The following is a 19,295-nucleotide window of genomic DNA, read 5'->3' on the forward strand; positions in this document are numbered from 1 at the left end:
AGGTATACGTCAGCACAGCGTTTTCATGTGTTCATATACTCGTAGCTTGATAATATTCAATTGAACCACTGACGGCATATGGTTTTTATTTTTTTATTTAGTTTTTTATGGACTTCAATGTTGTTCATTGAGGATGAGAGAGCTCCTGGATTTCATCTAAAATATCTAAATTTGTGTTCCAAAGATGAACAAAGGTCTCAGGAGTTTGGAACGATATGTGATAGAGAGCAATTAATAACAGTATCATTTCGAATTGAACTTAATATCTGCCACAACGCACCACAATAATGAGTGTACAAATGATGTGCACTCAGTGACTATAGAATACCAATAAATGTGAGAGTTCACATACAGGATTAATTTGGCATCTGACCAAAAGATAGCATCCACAGCGGAATCATATCGATCCAAGTTTCTTGATTTTTTATATATTGTATGATTGACAGAAATCAAAATACTTTACAAATAGACAGCTTGCTAAATATTAAATAACCACCACAGTGTCTGACCAACAACATGTACATTTTAGCATCTAAGCTTATTGGGATTCATCTCTACATTGTTATGACTATTAAACATAGAGGTTTTCAGATCAACACTCAACAATGTGTCAGCGACTGTTTATTATTCTCTAATAGTGTTTATGCAAGCGTTTAGCCAAATCCTTGGTGTGAACATTTGGTAACATGTAAATAGGACGAGACCATTCAGATACAAGAGAGCATCTGATTGGTCAGAAGATCTAGTTAGAAGCTGAAGTGCTCTATAATAAAAAAATGTATCCTTATTGGCAGATATGAGAGACTACAGTACATGTTTTGAATGCTTAAGGGGTCGATCACACCGACTGCGCATTTTGCGGTTAGAGGCACCTTTTTTAAACAATTTGTCTAACGGCCACAAGTGTTTTGCACGCTGCTTATGCGACCTGCGCGCTTCGTGTTTTGACCAAGCAGAAACCTCCTGCTCCCCTCATGAAGCAAATACTGAAATAACTGAAACTGCAATTCATCGAAATTCCGCTAGTGCTGGCTTCATAATTGAGCAAATTTTTATTGAGCCCACTGTTAAAATGGCCACCTTCATTCATTCATTCAATTTCTTTTCGGCTTAGTCCCTTTATTAATCTGGGGTCGCCACAGTGGAATGAACCGCCAATTTATCCAGCACATGTTTTACGCAGCGGATGCCCCTCCAGCTGCAACCCATCTCTGGGAAACATCCATATACACTCATACACTACAGACAATTTAGCCTACCCAATTCACTTGTACCACATGTCTTTGACCCGGCTGAAGCTCGAACTGGCGGCCTTCTTGCTGTGAGGCGACAGCACTACTACTGTGCCACCGCGTCACCATGGCCAACTTTACAGCATAAAAAAAGGTGTTTACAGCCTGGTACAAAGAACAATTTTGGTTCATATCGCTAATATTACCCTTCATGACAACTGTGAGAAAGGTGATTGTTTTTTTATAACTCATTCGTTTTTCCTTATATTAGGTTATATTAATCATGCATAATTAAGAGCGTGGCACTTGAGTGACAGCTAGGTCTTGCTGGTCGCTGTCATGTCACCTTAGCTGATTCCGGCTGGTTAGCTGCTGAACTCAGCATATACATCGTATTTTTATTTTGTTTTATGCAGCTTTACACAGTCAGCTGCTTTTGGAATTATTTCTTACAATTATCAGATGATACGGCATGCTGTGTGCACTTAATTGTGCTCACAAACCATTTACGTGGCCTCCATTTCCCAGGTGAGTGAAATTATCTACTTTTACCATCTCTATAAATGTATTTGTTTTATTTATGATCAATAATCATTTATAATTTTTTTTAGAACTTGAATGCACTCCAGAATCTGACAGCTTGTTTAACTTTAGTAGGCTATAGAACAGTCATCTGAAGCGTTGTCATACAGTTTTATGCCTGGATTTCATTAATAGCCTTGCATTTACTAACACAGACTATATTTGAAGTGTCTGAAAGTAAATCGCGTTTTCCTCCTGTAGAAAAATGTCATAAAAACAATGCTTGGCTCAATGTACTACAACTTTCTTAACACTTTACTCATATAGTATACAGCATTTCTCCCAAAGAAAAACCTGTCTAAGCAAAATGCTAGCAGGCGTCTGTAGCTCCGCTCATGCTCCGCCTCTTTGCCCTTGTTTGGTATCCCCCGGTCAGTGCGATGACGCGGGAACAAAATTGAGTTGTTTGGCCACGCCTATGTGTAGCATCTTTTGCGCTCTTCAGAAACCTATGGGTGACGTCACGGATACTACGTTCATATATTTTACAGCCTATGGTTTTGACCACGCGCTGCGCCTCTCATTTTTGCCGTTGCGTGTGCCATGCGCCCAAAGTCAACTCTGAGCGGAAAAAGCACATTACATCAGTCATGTCTTTTATTCTCCAATCAAATGAAAGCAGAGGCGGGGTTTCCGATGAGGTGACAGCACTGATTGAGTTGTCAAGACAACTATGGAGGCTTTTGAAGATGGAGAGACTTGTGGTTGCTGTTTTGAGTTATTCAGAGCTGTATGACTTCACAAATCCTGAATTTCACAATATTATTAAATATACAATTACAATCAAAATCAGCAGCAACACACGCTCACAATAAACAGCAGATTCAGTTGTTGCCTTGCCACATAAAAAGCACAACGCACTTCTTTTTTTTGTCAACATTACGGTGCGCCTCGCGTTTTTGGAACCTAAATGTGCGTTCAGTGTGATCGGCCTCTAAATCTTCTTAAAGAGAATTTTGTTTTAGACCACACTAGCCTTTGGATACTCTAACCACTAGTAAATTGATACTGATAAATTGATACACAGGCAATAGCATTTCGTTTTATTACAGCCCTGTCAGTGAAAGTAGTTGAGCTCCAGCATATTAAATAAGAAGCGTCTTGAAGAGGGCAGGACATGTCAGAGAGCGTTTGATTGGTCAAGATTTGCTGAGAAACTAAAGTATGAGGTGGTGTGAAAAAAAATCGTTGATCTATTTAGGTGAAAGTGACAAACTGCAAACGTTGGATGTTTATTTATATTTTCTAAACGCAAATGTTGTCACTGTTTTGGATCCCACTAGCTAATAGATATCTTTAAAACTGACAGACTGAAACTAACGTCTAACACTTTTTACTTTAATTTCACGAGATCCTATAAATGTGGCTGAATTGTTCAAATATATTTTGGGACTGGAGTATTTGCAAGAAATGATCTACAGATTCACACACACATACACTCTCTCACCTTGTCGAAGTGTGTACATGGTGTTATCCGCAGTGTGGTTTGTAATTATAATAAAGTTTTCTCTGTTCGAGGCAGTGGCTTCCACTCTGACAGCTTTCTCCATGTTCCATGGAAACTGCTGACCTCTCCAGTCGGCAAGGTCACATTGATGAGGTGTCCGTCAGAGTTATACCTGTGCGAGAGAGACAGAGATGTATTAAACTTTAAATGAGTGAGTGTAAATGCATGTGTATGTAAGCGAGTTTAAAGGGGTCATATCACGCATTTTTTATCATTTTATTTTTCCCAGATGCCATCTGAAACGGCGGCCAAGGCTTTGTGTGCCATAATTTAGCTTCTTCGCGACAATTTTCCATCCTCTTCCTGACCCTTACAACAGCAGTAAACAGGCTGTTTTTTGCTGCCGTGCCTTTAAGACCTCCATGTAAACGCCTCATTCGCATGTGAAATGAGAAACAAGGCTTTGCTTGACTTGCATGCAGCCTGGGTTTGCTGTTGGGTCCTATATAGTTTGCGCTGCTGCATTGTTCAATAACGACCTCTTTGCAAAGACTGAATTACATAGTGACAGGATCATAAAACAATCCTCTGAAATCTGCTGAACTGTGAAGGTGGAACTGAAATGATCATGGAGCTTGTTAAAATAAACTTCAGTCACACTTTCCTGAAGTTTCAATCCTTCAGAAAGATGTTGTTAAAGATACACAAACTGGAAGATCAGCGTCTGCTCCTTAAGAATAAAGGATCCATTCAGCTTGTTCTTGACAACTGTGAAAGTGCAGTAGCCATAACCAGATGCGACATGGTGCTTATGTGTTAATTAATCTCTATTAATTCCAGAGTTTTGTTGTTGACAGGTTTAACACTCTTAACAATTTAACAACCATAGAGGCATAGATCAGATTCCAGATATTTCCAGGTGTGTTTAAAGAGTGTGAATGTTTTGCATGTGCCCTACATTTCAATTGTTCAGGGTCTCTGCTAGGCATGGGCCGGTATAAGATTCTGATGGTGTGATAACCTAGGATAAAATATCACGGTTTCACAGTATCACGGTATCTCACGGTATCACGGGCCTCCTTCTCCTTTGAGAAACATTTAAAATATTTTGGAGCAGTAGCTTTTGATGTTGAGATTGGTAGATGTTGTTGTTTTGATGGTATTACAGAAAACTTTGGCGGTTTTAAAACCTTGACTTTTCCAAACCGTGGTATACCTTGAAACTGGTTATTGTCTCATTGTCCCATTGTCCCATTTTGCAGGTTTCATCAAGTCAAATTTAAGACTTCTTAAGACCCCTTTAAGACCATTATGAATGAAATTTTAGACTTACAGGACTAAACACTAAACAAAAATCAAATGCAAATATTTCTTAGCTACATACTTTAATATGTCAAAACAAGAAAACTCTAGTTATACACATTTTTAACATAATATTTCATTCTTTTTTTAAATGACAAGTTTAACATTCTTAAAAATATATGTATTGTGGAGACAATTACATAAATAATCAAAAAATATTTATTTGTTGGCTTTTAGAGTATAACTTCTATTCATTCTAATGCGTTTCTGTTATAAATCCTTAAGTTTCATACTTATTTATAAACATTATGTCTACTCTACTTTTATAAAGAGTTTGATTAGAAGATAACATAAAGGGATATTTGTTTTGTTATTATCACGAGGAACTGTGTAATTGTTTTTAATTTTCTTTCCCTGAGAAATTAGGGAATTTAATTAGAAAAATATCCAAAGATGCCGTTTAAAAAAAAAAAACAATAAAAAAATATCCAAAGATGCCGTTTAAATTGTAAAGAAATCTGTGTTTTTGAAACTAATAAAAAGAGCAGAAGTCTATGCTTTTTTTAATTACTTAGCCTGTGATGTTTACGGTTCCAAAATATTTGAAATATTTCTCAAAATAAATATTGTGTTCAAAGGGGAAAAAAGTTTTAGTTTTCTACCCAGGCATTTAAACAGAACATATTTTAGAGCAGTAAATCACAATACCGTGAAACCATGATATTTTTATTTTTAAGGTTATCATACCGTGAGAATTTATACCAGCCCATGCCTATAGTTTAACTTGGACAGAGGAAAATTAAGACCTGTTTAAAATGATTTAAGACACAACACAATATTTCAGTGAATTTAAGACATTTTAAGGCCTAAAATTTCGTTTTAAGACCCCATGAACAGCCTGATTCTTTCATTTGTAATAATGCAAGTAAACAGAGTTACTGAGAAGTTTCCTGAATAATGGCTGCTGATCAAATACAAGGGAGAACCAATGAAATATTTATAACAGATTATTTGTAGTCAATAAATACTTTATTTCCTGTGGGCTTTTTTTTTCAGAGTCTTTTTTGCATAAAATAAATAACAATATCAGTGAAGCTTTAGTTTTTGCCTTAACCCAGTTTTCTCTTTCCTCTTGTCAATATTACATGACCGTCATGTTTTGATACTTTAATTAAACGGGTTGAGTCATGAAAAGCAAATATTGTGCAAAAGTCCCTTTTGGACATGTCTACAGTGTGTATATGTACATGAATTCATTTATATATATATTGTTTAGTTTCTTTATTATCATTGGTGATGACATTGCTAAAATCTAAATAAAAAATGTTGATGTTTTTAAGGTGTTAAAGTTATTGATTGCTCATTCAATCCCTTTAACTGTGCTGTTGGGGATGTTTTCTTCCAATCTAGGGTGATTTTGAGTCTTGATTCGGCCATAATTTTTTCTGTTTCATGTAGCAGAATGATTTTGGTGACAAATCTTATTTTGACACATATTTGAGAAAATACTTTGATTTAAAAAAAACAAACAAGCACAAACACAAAAAAAAAACTCAACAATACATTCTCAGTAAAGTTACCACCCTTTTGCTATGTTAGGGATGAAACCACTGTATTAAACTGCTGTAAAAGGCATCAGATAAATATTTTTCAATTTTTAAATTTCATTTTTTTGCATAAATCTTTTAATCAATCTCATTCCTGATCAAAACTACTAAATTGTTTAGAGAAGTTACATGATTTTAACTCTTTAATTGCCAAATTTGTAAATGACATCACTGATTTGGGGAAAAAACTCAAAGGGATGTATTTTTTGAAAGTTTTTTTCCTATTTATGTATTTTAATGCCTTCTTAATGCATTGTTTTGGATTAATACATTTTTTTCTTCCCAATTTACTGTTGTTGGCCGTTTTTGCCCCTTTGACTTCCATTATAACCACATTCTTTTGATTACAAAACCATGACACCTTTTAATCATGCATTTTTGATTGTTGGTGGTTTTCCTTGTTTCCTTGGAAGAGGTAACATTTGTCATTATTACAGTTGATCATGAGTTGGTGTCATTAACCATTAAGATAGGCCTGTGCAAAAAAAGTTTAGCTCTGGATTTTATATGAAGCATGACAGCAAATTAAAGTGTATGTACAGTATATGTGTGTCTGAGTGTGTAAGAGTGACCTTTTACGCACTTACCTTGATACGTCTAAGTAATCAAATATGCATCTCAGCCCTCAGAACTACATGGCGCTACACTAAAACAAAGACTGTGTATTTATGCACCATCAAATGTGCTTATAATGGAAGTCAATGGGACAAAAACAGCCACCAACAGTAAATTATGGAAGGAAAAAATGAAAAATCTAACAACGCATCAAGCCAATGTTGTTACTAATCTTTCACATGTCCAAGATTGTGATAAAAGGTGAAAAAAAATCCAGTCCCACAACTACTTTTTATGTTGAAAATACGTCATTTTGTGTGTGTTATTTCAGCAATAAAAGGTGAAAAAAAAATCCAGTCCACAACTACTTTTGTATTGAAAATACGTCATTTTGTGTGTGTTTTTCTGGCAATCAAAGAGTTAAAATCCTGCAATTTTTATAAACATTTAGTAGTTTTGATCAGGACTAAGACTGATTAACAGATTTCTGCAAAAATATTTATCTGATGCATTTTTACAGCAGTTTAACTCAGTGGATGTTTTCATCCCTAACCTAATGAAAGGCTAATATATTTGAGCAGTGCACAAGGGTTAAATGCAGTTCTAATGGAGGTGTGAGATGAGCTTTATGTTCTTCATCTTATCCTGTCAATCATAATGCAAAAGTGCATAAACAGCTGATTATTTGGCTCCTGTGACAATTCTCCAACATCCCGAACTCTACCTCTGCTTTCTGTTCATTACTAACTTCATTATTAAGTAGTCCAGAGGTTATTAAGAGCTTTAGGTCAAGTCTCAAGCTGCAGTCCCGTCTTTGACAGCAAGCCAAATCTGTTTACCTTCATTATACGCAGGGATTAGTGAACTCATGAACACTGTGCCAAGCACACAGGACACAGTTTTATCCAAGCATAGCTTCCTTTGATGGACTTTTCACTGGTCTGCATTTTAAAGAAGAACTAAATACTTGCATAACAGCTTATTAAATACACCAAACGGCTAAATGACAATTAGAAAAAGGTTGCAGGATAAAATATAATTAGTCAGTACGAAAGTGACAGAAAGCAAATGTGTGGGTGTGAGAGACATTATAAAGGTGAATGCTGGGAATCTGCTGATGCACCAGGAGAGGAACAGATGACTTGACATTTGAATCTGTGTGGCAGATCCTTGCTGGTAAGTCATGTGATATAATGAGGAGGTGAAGTACTTATGACATGTTTCATTTCTCTATCTCATTAAAATTTCTGGAGCGGCATTAGAACTAAACAACTCAAACTTCTTCATCTGCTCTGTCCCTGTTTTATTTATGTCCAATCAATGTCACTGCCAATTTATTTCATACACTTGTGTCTGGCCACCCACACTGCTGTAAAGGAATAAAAGCTTTTCGTTAGATGAAGCTCCTGAGCATTCAAAGGCCGCGGTTCAGATCAAGAGACAACGACAACTGTGTTCTGCTCTCCTCAAAAAGTGGAGTCTGTCTGAAACGCACGTTTCTTCTTCATCTACTTAAACATCTTAGGGAGCGTTTCTTTGGTTCCCTCGCTCACTGGGGGGTTGTAAGCCACCATTTTCCCTCTCCTTTTATCTTCTTTATTTTTCTATTTTCTGTAAAGCTGCTTTGAAAACAATGTGTACTGCAGAAAGCGCTATACAAATAAACCTGAACGGAAAAGGGACTAAATGGATTGCCAGTGCAGCATAAGCATATAATCCACAAGGTTTATGTCATCGGATTCTCATTAAAACTCTTTTGTATTCTTATTCAAAAAACTACGAGGCACAGGGTAGATTCTGCTCTACTCCATGGCTTTGTGGCTGTTCATCAAGACGACGACAAGATTTGTTTGAGCCCGGATCGACCATGGCTCGTTATTATATGTATATTTAATTCCGTTGTAATCTCTCGCTGTTTATTTTAAACATGGCGGGTTTTTGTTTTCATTCTGGGCTTGTTGCGCAAGCGAATGACGTACCTCTGTAAACCAATATCGTTCAGCTGCGCATCTAGCTCCGCCTTTTGGTACCCTTTCTCTTGTTTGGTACCCTTTCGAAAGGGTGCTGAAAAAATTGGTACGGTATGGTATGGTATGGTTTCTGTTCGGTACGCCTTTTGACAGTGGAAACGGCCATAAAAGCGTACCAAACCGAACCGTATCGTACTGTACCCCTCATAAACTATAAACCATAAAACTATCGTCTGAAGCAAATGCGAGGTGCTTGTCTGTTCAAGGTGCTGGCTCTGTACTTAAAAAGGTTTTTTTGGGGGGGGGGAAATCAGAGCCAACATTAATCGTGATGCTCACCTTAGCAAGCACAACTAATATGGCTATGTGTCAAAACTTAATGAGCTGCCTTCCCACCTAGACAGCATTCTGAGGGATCATAGCTGCATCTGAACGCTTGAATCGACCATTCCAACACCACTGTCTCGCATCACTGGCTTGCCAACTTGTGTGAATGAATCATTCACCTAACGAATACCAAGGTGTGCTAGTTAGGGCTGGGCAATTTTGCTTAAAATAAAAATCTCGATTAATTAAACATTTTAACTCAATTCCGATTTATAAATGCTTATTTTAGTTTATTTTTCGCGCTCATAGTGCCCTGACAAGGTTTGTACAGTAAATATGCTCACATATTACAAGTGAGAGATGTTTGAATGAAGGTTGCATTACTTGATTTTAAATAATTAAGGAAACACACACTATCTATGATTATTTATTGAACATCAACGTTGATCACCTGAAATCAAAACACACATTGCCTAAAACCAAGTCACTTTTTTCCTTATAAAATAGTGCAAAATAATAACTTGCACTTTTGGAAACAAATTTAATTATTTTCAATGTTTTTTCATATTAAAACTATAAAAAAAACAGCATCTTTCTAAATAAAATATCCTGTAAATAATATTTTAAACAAATATTTAAATGTAAATAATAATTTTAATGTAATGGAAAATGTGCCGTCTCAAGGCATCTCTGGTGGAGCTTCCAATCATTATCAATTTAGTGCAAAGTAAGGCTCAAGAATGGGTCCATCGTCCTACTTGACCATAGATCAGATGTGGCTGCAGGAGTATATATCAGCCTCAGCCTTTAACAGAGCAGGGTCACGTGACTCCAAATGGTAGAGAAAGTAATTGAAAAAATCATCTTGGAAAAATTAGATCAATTATAGGTTCTGAATGTTGATTTCTTTGGTTCCCTCGCTCACTGCGGGGTTGTAAGCCACCATTTTTCCTCTCCTTTTATCTTCTTTATTTTTCTATCTTCTGTAAAGCTGCTTTGAAACAATGTGTGCTGCAGAAAGCGCTATACAAATAACCTGAACTGAAAAGGGACTAAATGGATTGCCAGTGCCAGCATAAGCATATAATCCACAAGGTTTATGTCACCGGATTCTCATTTAAACTCTTTTGTAATCTTATTCTAAAACTATCATCTGAAGCAAATGTGAGGTGCTTGTCTGTTCAAGGTGCTGGCTCTGTACTTGAAAGTTTTTTTTTTGGGAGAAATCAGAGCCAACATTCATAGTGATGCTCACCTTAGCAAGCACAACTAATATGGCTATGTGTCAAAACTTAATGAGCTGCCTTCCCACCTAGACAGCATTCTGAGGGATCATAGCTGCATCTGAACGCTTGAATCGATCATTCCAACACCACTGTCTCGCATCACTGGCTTGCCAGACACTTGCATCAAGACACTAACGCTTGCATATTGAGCAGCCTCTCGCTTTTTGAAATCAAATCATCAGGCAGAGATTCACTTCCCCTCGGCATCTTTAGGAAATGTCTAAAGTTGGAGTATTAAACTCAAAATGACCTGGCGACCAATGAGCCAAATTGAAGTCTTTTTTACCGTAGAATATTTTCAAGCCTCAAGCCTAGTGTGCTGTAACTTTGAATGTTGATTAGTTGCCTAATGATGCCTGAGATTGTATTCATGCAATTTTTCCTGTTTACAGACTGGTCAGTTCAGTACAGTATCTAGGCATAGGCAGTCATCTAGGGTGCCACCAGTTGCCCCACCGAGAGGAAAAATGTAGTACTCTCCATGGTGATAGCGGCCGATGCTCAAAGAGGCAATATAAAGTTTCTCAAGAGCGATTTTTGAAGGGGACACAAATAATTCTGCTAAAATAGTACTTTTAAGTAACCCCTGCATTTGACAACTTGGCATAAGAGGCGGGCGCTCTAACGAGGACGCTAAACACTTTCGACTCCAGCATCTGAGAAGCAGAGAAAAGCAGAGAAATCTTAAATGTAGGCCGCAAGCTGGTGTGTTTGCACTGCTGTAGACATTATTATCCATCAACAAGCAGCTAACGTTAGTATTGCGAGCATAACATATCGGATTCATTGAAAAATACACTGGAATCATCATCTCTAGAAAATTATCACTTCATATATGAATAAAATAGCCTTGCTGGAGTTCCACAACTATTAACTTTGTTCTCATAAACAGAAAGCAGCATCTTTCAGAGGAGGAGGAGAAAAAAGAAGCTTGGTAGTTTTTAAAAATAGAGCTCTAGGTGCGTCCCAAATCACATACTTATGCACTATTCTAACCCATTTAGTAGTATAAATACTGCAAGTGCACTCAAAAGAATTGATTTAGCTGCTACACATTTAAATGAGTTGAAACAACACAATTCCTGAGATTACTTTTGGGACAACTTAATTGTTTATGTTCAAACTGCTTAAATTTGTTACGGTAACTTAATTGAATTGTGAATGGAATACTAGATTGTATACTAGTTTTTAAAAAAGAGGGTATTCTGCCAGTTTACTCCTTATTAAAAACTGTATTGTGTACCATGCATAACTTTTATAAATAACATGTATATTTAGATTACTCTTTCCAAAAATTGTATACTGCATACGAGGAGGAGGTTAAAAAAGTTTTTAAATTGTTATCTTATTTTTGCCTCATTTGTGTTGTTTTATTACATACACAACAATTTAGAGTATAAAGCCATGGTCAGATCACACGATTTTGTTACGATTGTGACACTATTTCCTTGACGTAGGGTGTCAAGGGGATTCATAAATGACAATTGGACGTCATGACACAAGATTCAATAACTTCTTCTCGTGTAATGTGGCATAGTTCACGAAAACCAATACCATGCCTGTCCAGCATGTTTAATTTTTTTTCTCCTTCTTCACAACGAGTTATTAGTTGTCTGCAAGCATCAGTGTTTATTGAGATTGACATAAGATAAAAAACATTAAATAAATAAGATAAGAAACATTGTTATAGCAACACTTGTGACTGCTTTGGAAAATAATGCTAGTCGTAGATGTTACAGGATGACTGATCGTGAAGGAACGTGTAGTCTGGAACATTTGTTACCCCACGACAAGTCAAGATTTTATTAAGAAAAAAAATCTGACAGTGACTTTCGTAAACGACAATAAAAATCATGTGATCTGACCGGGGTTTTAAACATTGTTATTTACAATTTGCAGGGTGGTTTTTAATCAGTTTTTAACCTCAGAAAGCAATTGGAATTACATAACAAAATAGTAATTCATAGTAAATACTATAGTGTTTTTGGATTATACTAAAGTAACGTGTATTATATTTTATGTATTATAGAATTTACAACTTGAAGTTTGAGTGAACTGGACGTTGCTGAGACTTTAATTTCGATATGTTTTATGTACTTCCGTTTTATATGGAATATTGGCAAGGCTTTCTTTTTGCACATCATTCCCTCATAGCAAATGAATTGTAAGGGGAGCGTGGTTAAGAATTTTGGAAAGGAAATATTCAGATATTGAAAACAAACAAAACAAACTTTTTTCCTGTGGATTAAGTTGAATGAATTATTCACCTAACGGTTAACAATGTGCGCTTGTAAAATAAACATTGTCAATTTTGATTTCACACAGACTTTAATGAATGCTACATAACTATTGTGAACTGATATACTCTAATAAACAGCATTATGATATTTTTAAAGTGTATGAATAGGGTTGGGTGATATGGCAATTCTTTTCCATATTGAACAATAGCGATATATATTTCAATATCAGTTGTTAATGCTTCCAGATTTCAAAGAGTCTCCAACAATGACTGAAGCCACAAAAAATAGAGGGTCCATAGCATAACCTATTTTCAGTGGCCAATAATTTTTGGCGTCTTTCAAAAATTTGCTGCATCTCTAATATCAACAGACTTGTAGATAACCATTGTTGCACATTTCTGTTGTGTGATTGGCTCTTAGATCAATATACAGTAAAAAAGTCCAGAACTTATCATTGTTATCGACATAGATTTTAGTGTGAATCGATATAATATAGTTTTTCAGCCCAACTCTAGGTGTGAACAATAGTAAACTCTCCCAGGCTGATAAAAAGTTTAAAAACTGGCCTTGGGTCAGGTAGACCAGAAACATCATGAGCTGGCTTTTGATGTAACACTTGATTCAAAGATGCTAATGCTCCTAATTCTTCCAAAACAAACAACAAAAAAGAACAAAAATAAAAAGTAAAGTCACTCTGGATAGTGGTTAAATGAAGATGAACTAACTATATTTCACCAAGACAAAGTGCAGATAGGCAGTTTGCTATGATGTGAACACTGCAGGATAAAAACAAAAAAACTTTTTAAATATGTTTTTTTAATCTCAAGTCATTTATTTCCACACACAGATCAGATCTGAGAAATTTCTCTGAACCAAAGGCAGTTGTTGACGTGTTTGCAACGCCTACGTTGGCACATATTCTGCTTTGAGGTATGTTTCTGAAATATTCAGTAGATATTACTTCTGGATAGAGGGAGCTGATCAAAGTCAACACACCGTTTCCGTTAATTCCTTCAGTGTTGTGTGCAGAACAGAACGATGCAACATAATTTAAATGAGCTTCCACAGGGTTACAGAATAAGCTACAGGCATCTAGTCAGGATAAAAGATCCATATGAACCCATTTGAAATGACAAACAGATGGTAATATGCTACAATGAAAGTCAAACTTTTAAGTATAACATAGGTTATAAAGTAAATTAAGTAACCTGAATGCATAAATGCTGACAAAATGTGATGTTTGATGCTTCTGGTACATGGTGCATTAACTTACTTTTCCAGTTATAAAATTCTATCATCCAAATAGAACCAAATCTAATATATATTTTTATGTTTATTGTGTTTTGTTTATGGTACATTGCATATACGTAAAATATTATAACCCAAAAATTTAGCTTTCGGTTTTTATTCTTATTCTTATTTGCAACTGTTCTTTATAATAAATGTAAATAATCGAACATTATTTAATTAACTAGTTAATTAAATTATTTCATTAACGTTAAGGTTATTATTATTTTAATTAATGCTAACGTTAACTAATAACATTCAGCATTTGCAGCATTTTACATCATTTATTATCGTAGATTATTATTTATTTTCACATACATCACACTAACTAATTTCAACATTTCATAGAATATATTTAATTATTTGGAACAAAATTTTTTTTACCATTAGTTCATGATACCTAACGTCCTTGTTGACCAGCAATTGTAAAGTGTTACCACCTAAATCGCAGCTTTTTTGGTAATCCAGTGAACAAAAGTGCTTTTGGTTATTACTAGGCTTTATTGAACATGAACAGGGGTGCTTTTCCGAAAACCATCGTTAGCCAACTAACGTCGCAAGTTCCGTCATTACAAACATAGTTCGTTAATTTGGCGTTTCCCAAATCCATCATTCCAACGAACACTCGCAAATTGCGTTGCAAACGTGTATGCTTGCAACTACTGTACACCTCTAGAACTGTAGTTAGAAGCATATTTCCTGGCTGTGTTCTATTCCCTCTTATCCCCCCTATGCCCTAATCTTTTAGAACATTCTAACATTTAAACTTGGAATTACTTTTAAAAAAGCATTAAAGTCATATCTCTTAGGTGTAATTTGCTTTCATAGTATTTTTTTACAGTTCAGTTGATCTTATGTTTACAATTGTGCTCTTTTCACAGTGCACTTTGAAAACACTAATGTAATTTTGAATACAGCTGTGGCTCATAACGAAAGCTATAAGTGACCTATTATTTAAAAGCGGAAATTATATTACATCTCCAAAGCTTGTGAAAACAAAAAACAAAGCATACGTAAATGCTTTTAATTTACAGTAGGTTATTTATTAAGTATCTGTATTGTATATGACATGGGCCTGTTGGTTAGAACATCTCTGCAGAGGTTTGCATACACTCCAACTGTAAATGTAAACTTTAAAAAAAAAATCCTATTTAATAATAATAATAATCCTTATCAACGTCATCATCATTATTAATATTATTAAAGTAGGATGTTTTTCAGTTCCTAATGAAAAATACATTTAAAATTTAATTTCTTAATAAATAGCCTCGTTATGTATTTATTTACATGTTTTATATATGAGATTACAATACATGTTAGCTCTTGTAAGTGATTTTATGTTTTAGAATAGAATATGTAATGTTTTCAATACTATTTGTATTATATTTAAAATAATATGGAAAGTGAGAGCATGTTTTTACCGAAACTAATATTGGATTTTTTTTTAATGCATGTGCGTGGAAAACAATATAATTCCACAAAGAAATTATGGGGTTCTTCTAAAGAAGTTGTTACTCCACCCCATTTAGACCACCACTATGGGCGTTTTACGTTATAACTAATGTGGCTTAAGCAATGGATCAGCGACAGAGAAACTACGAGTTTTGGGAAACACTCGTCACTACATCATACTTTTTCATCGTACTATGATAGTTCAGCCGCGAGTTAGGTCGTTCTTTGGGAAACGCACCCTAGCACGATGGTTTAGCCACAATATACTTTAATTAGTCAGCTCTTAGATGACTGTGGTGTCCCTTTCTCATATGAAAAATGTATGCATCAGTTTTCTTTTCCAGTTCCCCAAAATAATATGTCATTGTTTTTGTTGCAATTCCTGATTGTGTTATACCTTTAGTCAAATCTGACCCTAAAGGTTCTTTAGATTCTTTTATTTTGCAAACCTTTTCGTTGACCAAACTCTTCTCAGATCTATGTCAAACAAAGATATTCACTTAGTTATTAATAGTTCTCGGATCTCTTTACCTTCTTGCAAAGGTTTTTGGAATAATATGTTTGGTGACGTAGATTGGAAACAGTTTTGGCTTCTTTAGAAAAAAAATCTAATAAAGCCGCCAGAGTCTCAAATAAAATAATTCATAATTGCTACCCAATAAATACCAAACTAACATTGTTAAATAACAATGTTTCTCCTAAATGCTCATATTGTACTCAATATGTGAAACACTACATCATTTATTTTGGAAGTGTACTGACTGTAAAGTGTTTTGGGTTGACTTTTCCAGTTTCATTAAAAAAATTCTTATTTCCAAACTTTCGTATTTCCCCAAAAATGAATTCTTTGGTTGCTCTTTAAACTTAGATCCTTCTCATTGTAAATTTATCATTAATTTATAGCTTTTTCTGGCAAAATTTTACATCTATAAATGTGAATTTTCAATTTATATGTGAACTCCTTAAAAGACTCTAACAGTTATACTGCATGTAAAACTCTCTCTTGGTGTAAATCATTTTAGCTTGTTTAATTTGCTGAAATTATTTATTTATGTAACCCTTTTTGTCTCTTTGTTCATACTGTATGTAAATGTTTTTTCTTGCATAATAAAAAAATGGTTTAGCCACTTCTGCTATTAACCACACAGCATAAGTGGAAGGATTGTGCATGTACCAGTCTGCAGCAGCAGAGGGCAGTGTCTCACAACACACCAAACACACGCGCGCGCGCGCACACACACACACGCACACGCACATACACACACACACACACACAGAAGCATGTGATCCGCCTCACCGCTACACACCATGAGCTGCATGAGAACGTGTGTATGTGTGTGTAAACACAGTGTGTGAAAGGTCACCGAGTTGATCAAACAAAAAAGAGAGAAAGAGAGAGAGAGGAAAAGAAGCCCCTGACATTTTCACACTAAATTAGAACTTGCAGCTCAGTCTCACAAATCCCTGAAAATGCCCATGCAAACAGTTTACACACACACGCACAGGCGCGCGCGCACACACTCACAGGTACCCGGGCTCTTTCATAGTGAAATCAGAAGAGGATACAGAGTTCTTTTCTTTATTGGATAGATTAAGGCTGAGTGATTTTCATTGCAGCAGAAAAACACGCAGCTTGAGAAATCGAACTGCTGCACTCTTTCAAACGATCTCAGGTAACACTGCCGATCACACTCTATTAGATTATTTTCCTTCTGATAAATTCTGATGAAGCGTGATTAGATTAGACGCAGGTAAAGATTAATCTATGCTGGGTGGGAACGCTGCTTTATATACTGTACTAAAGAAAGGAAACTTGCTGCAACTCTGCCGTGACAGCGGCTGAAACAGACTCTAAAGGAAGCAACGACAGGATATGACACATGAAAACGAAGACAGATCGCGCTATCAGGCGCACCTATAAATCAGGCACTGCAGCGCACTCTCCTGATGAGAGAGAGAGAGAGAGAGAGAGAGAGAGAGAGAGAGACAAAGGGAGTGCAGACGAAGGACAGCACTTACTCGTAGACGCTTGTCCAGCCGTTCTCGTTGCTGATGGTGGCGAGCAGCCCCGTGTTGCCGTAATAACTGAGCTGCGCCAGGTCGTGCGCCAGAGCTGAGATGCGCTTCAGCATGCCGGCGTTGCTGATGGTCAGCCAGTACACCTGGCCGCCCGGGGCTACGAGCCACAGGGGCACGCCATTAGCATCCCGCCGCAACTGCGCTATGGTGCCTTCCCTGTTTGCTATGCTGCTCAGGTGGCCCTCTGGGGTGTATGTGAAGTTAAGCAGGTAGTCTCCTGTCACCAGGCTGCGGGTGAACAGGTGAGTACCGTTTGGACTGAACAGATAGAGCTCTTGATCGGCCACGGAGGCGAGCTCGTACAGCCCCTCGGGATTGAACTGCGGATGGTTAGCGGTGAGCCGGCGAATGCGCACATTCCCCAGGTCAGCGATGCAGAGGGAGCCATTAGGAGAAACCGCCAGAGATGAGGGAGACTTCAGCTTGGCATCGCGAGCATAACCTCCGTCACCTGGGGACACATTCATGGAGAGAATGAGAGGGAGAAGAAGTGGAAAAGGGAAGTCTAGTTCATTAGGCATTCAGTGTTGGGCTTAACGATTAACCCTCAGAGACCCGCTGCAGTAAAACTGCAACACTTGTCTATGGCAGTTAAATAATAAAGATTTTTCTCTAATTAAACCTGCATACAGCAGCAGCCAGGACTCTTAAATGTGTCATACCAACAAGTCTGGCAGGAAAATATTCACAAATTGAATCTCCCAGCATGACAGAATCACACAGCATAGTTGCCTAATGGCACACCGCTGACCATTTTGGATCAAATGCAGCAAAAAAAAATGCAAACTGTATATGATGCAATAGAAATATACACTATGTTTGAAATATGCCAGTACTGTAGTTTTCTGTGTATATCCAGATACTGTATATATACAGTTGAAGTCAGAATTATTAGCCCCCTTTGATTTTTTTCCCTTTTTTTAAATATTTCCCAAATGATGTTTAACAGACAGTCTGACAGTATATCTGAAAATATTTTTTAGTCTTAATTGTTTTTATATTGGCTAGAATAAAAGCCTGCCCAGTTAACCTAATTAACCTAGTTAAGCCTTTAAACGTCTCTTTAGGCTGCTTAGAAGTGTCTTAAAAAATATCTAGTAAAATATTATTTACTGTCATCATGGCCAAGATTAAATAAATCAGTTATTAGAAATGAGTTATGAAAACTATTATGTTTAGAAATGTGTTGAAAAAAATCTTCTCTCCGTTAAACAGAAATTGGGGAAAAAAATAAACAAGGGGGCTAATAATTCAGGCTTCCACTGTATATAGTTTTTATATATAGTAATACCAAAATATAGTAAAAATAAATAATAATAAAAAATATTTAGATATTATATATATTTTGCTACATTATAGAAAATGCTTAGTTACATATGCATATGTAATTGCAAAATGCATACTTGTATTAAAGTGATCGTTCAAATTGATAGGTACTTCCTACCATTGAAGTCAATGGCTACAGGTTTATATCTTTTTTCAGAATAACACATTTTGTGTTAAACAGGGAAAAGAGGGTTTGGGAACACTTGTGGGTGAATAAGTAACACAATTTAATTTTTGGCTGAACTACCCCTTTAACCCAATGTTGGATCAAATATGGAAAAACCCAAAATTGGGTTAATTTATATAAAATTTAAATACAATATTTTAACACAACTGTTGGGTTTGTCCATATTTGACATAGCGTTAAGTTAATGCAACACAGATTTTTTTTGGAGTGTAGTGTTAATTGTCTTAGACTCATAGTTCAGAATTCATGCATCATTATAAAATAGGGCAATGCATAAAATAACAGTGACGTGATAAACAAAAATCCCTGTAGAGCCAGTGGAGTAAACTATTGATAAATTATTTAGTGATGATTTTCAGCTTAGACAAATAAAACATTAGTGTGTGTAAAAAAGGGCCACTCTCAGATACGAGGAC

General features: G+C 36.1%; 1 protein-coding gene across 1 annotated transcript in view; it reads right to left on the reverse strand.

Annotated features, from left to right (window-relative positions):
* LOC130229017 (teneurin-1-like) overlaps window positions 1–19,295 on the reverse strand; it is a 323,020-nt gene that overhangs the window by 21,467 nt on the left and 282,258 nt on the right. Inside the window, 3 exon segments of the mRNA XM_056457598.1 lie at window positions 3,262–3,369; window positions 3,372–3,433; window positions 17,307–17,817. Of these exon segments, the coding sequence (XP_056313573.1) occupies window positions 3,262–3,369; window positions 3,372–3,433; window positions 17,307–17,817 (681 nt within the window).

This window comes from Danio aesculapii, chromosome 5 (genome assembly GCF_903798145.1).
Source record: "Danio aesculapii chromosome 5, fDanAes4.1, whole genome shotgun sequence".
Taxonomy (NCBI): Eukaryota; Metazoa; Chordata; class Actinopteri; order Cypriniformes; family Danionidae; genus Danio; species Danio aesculapii.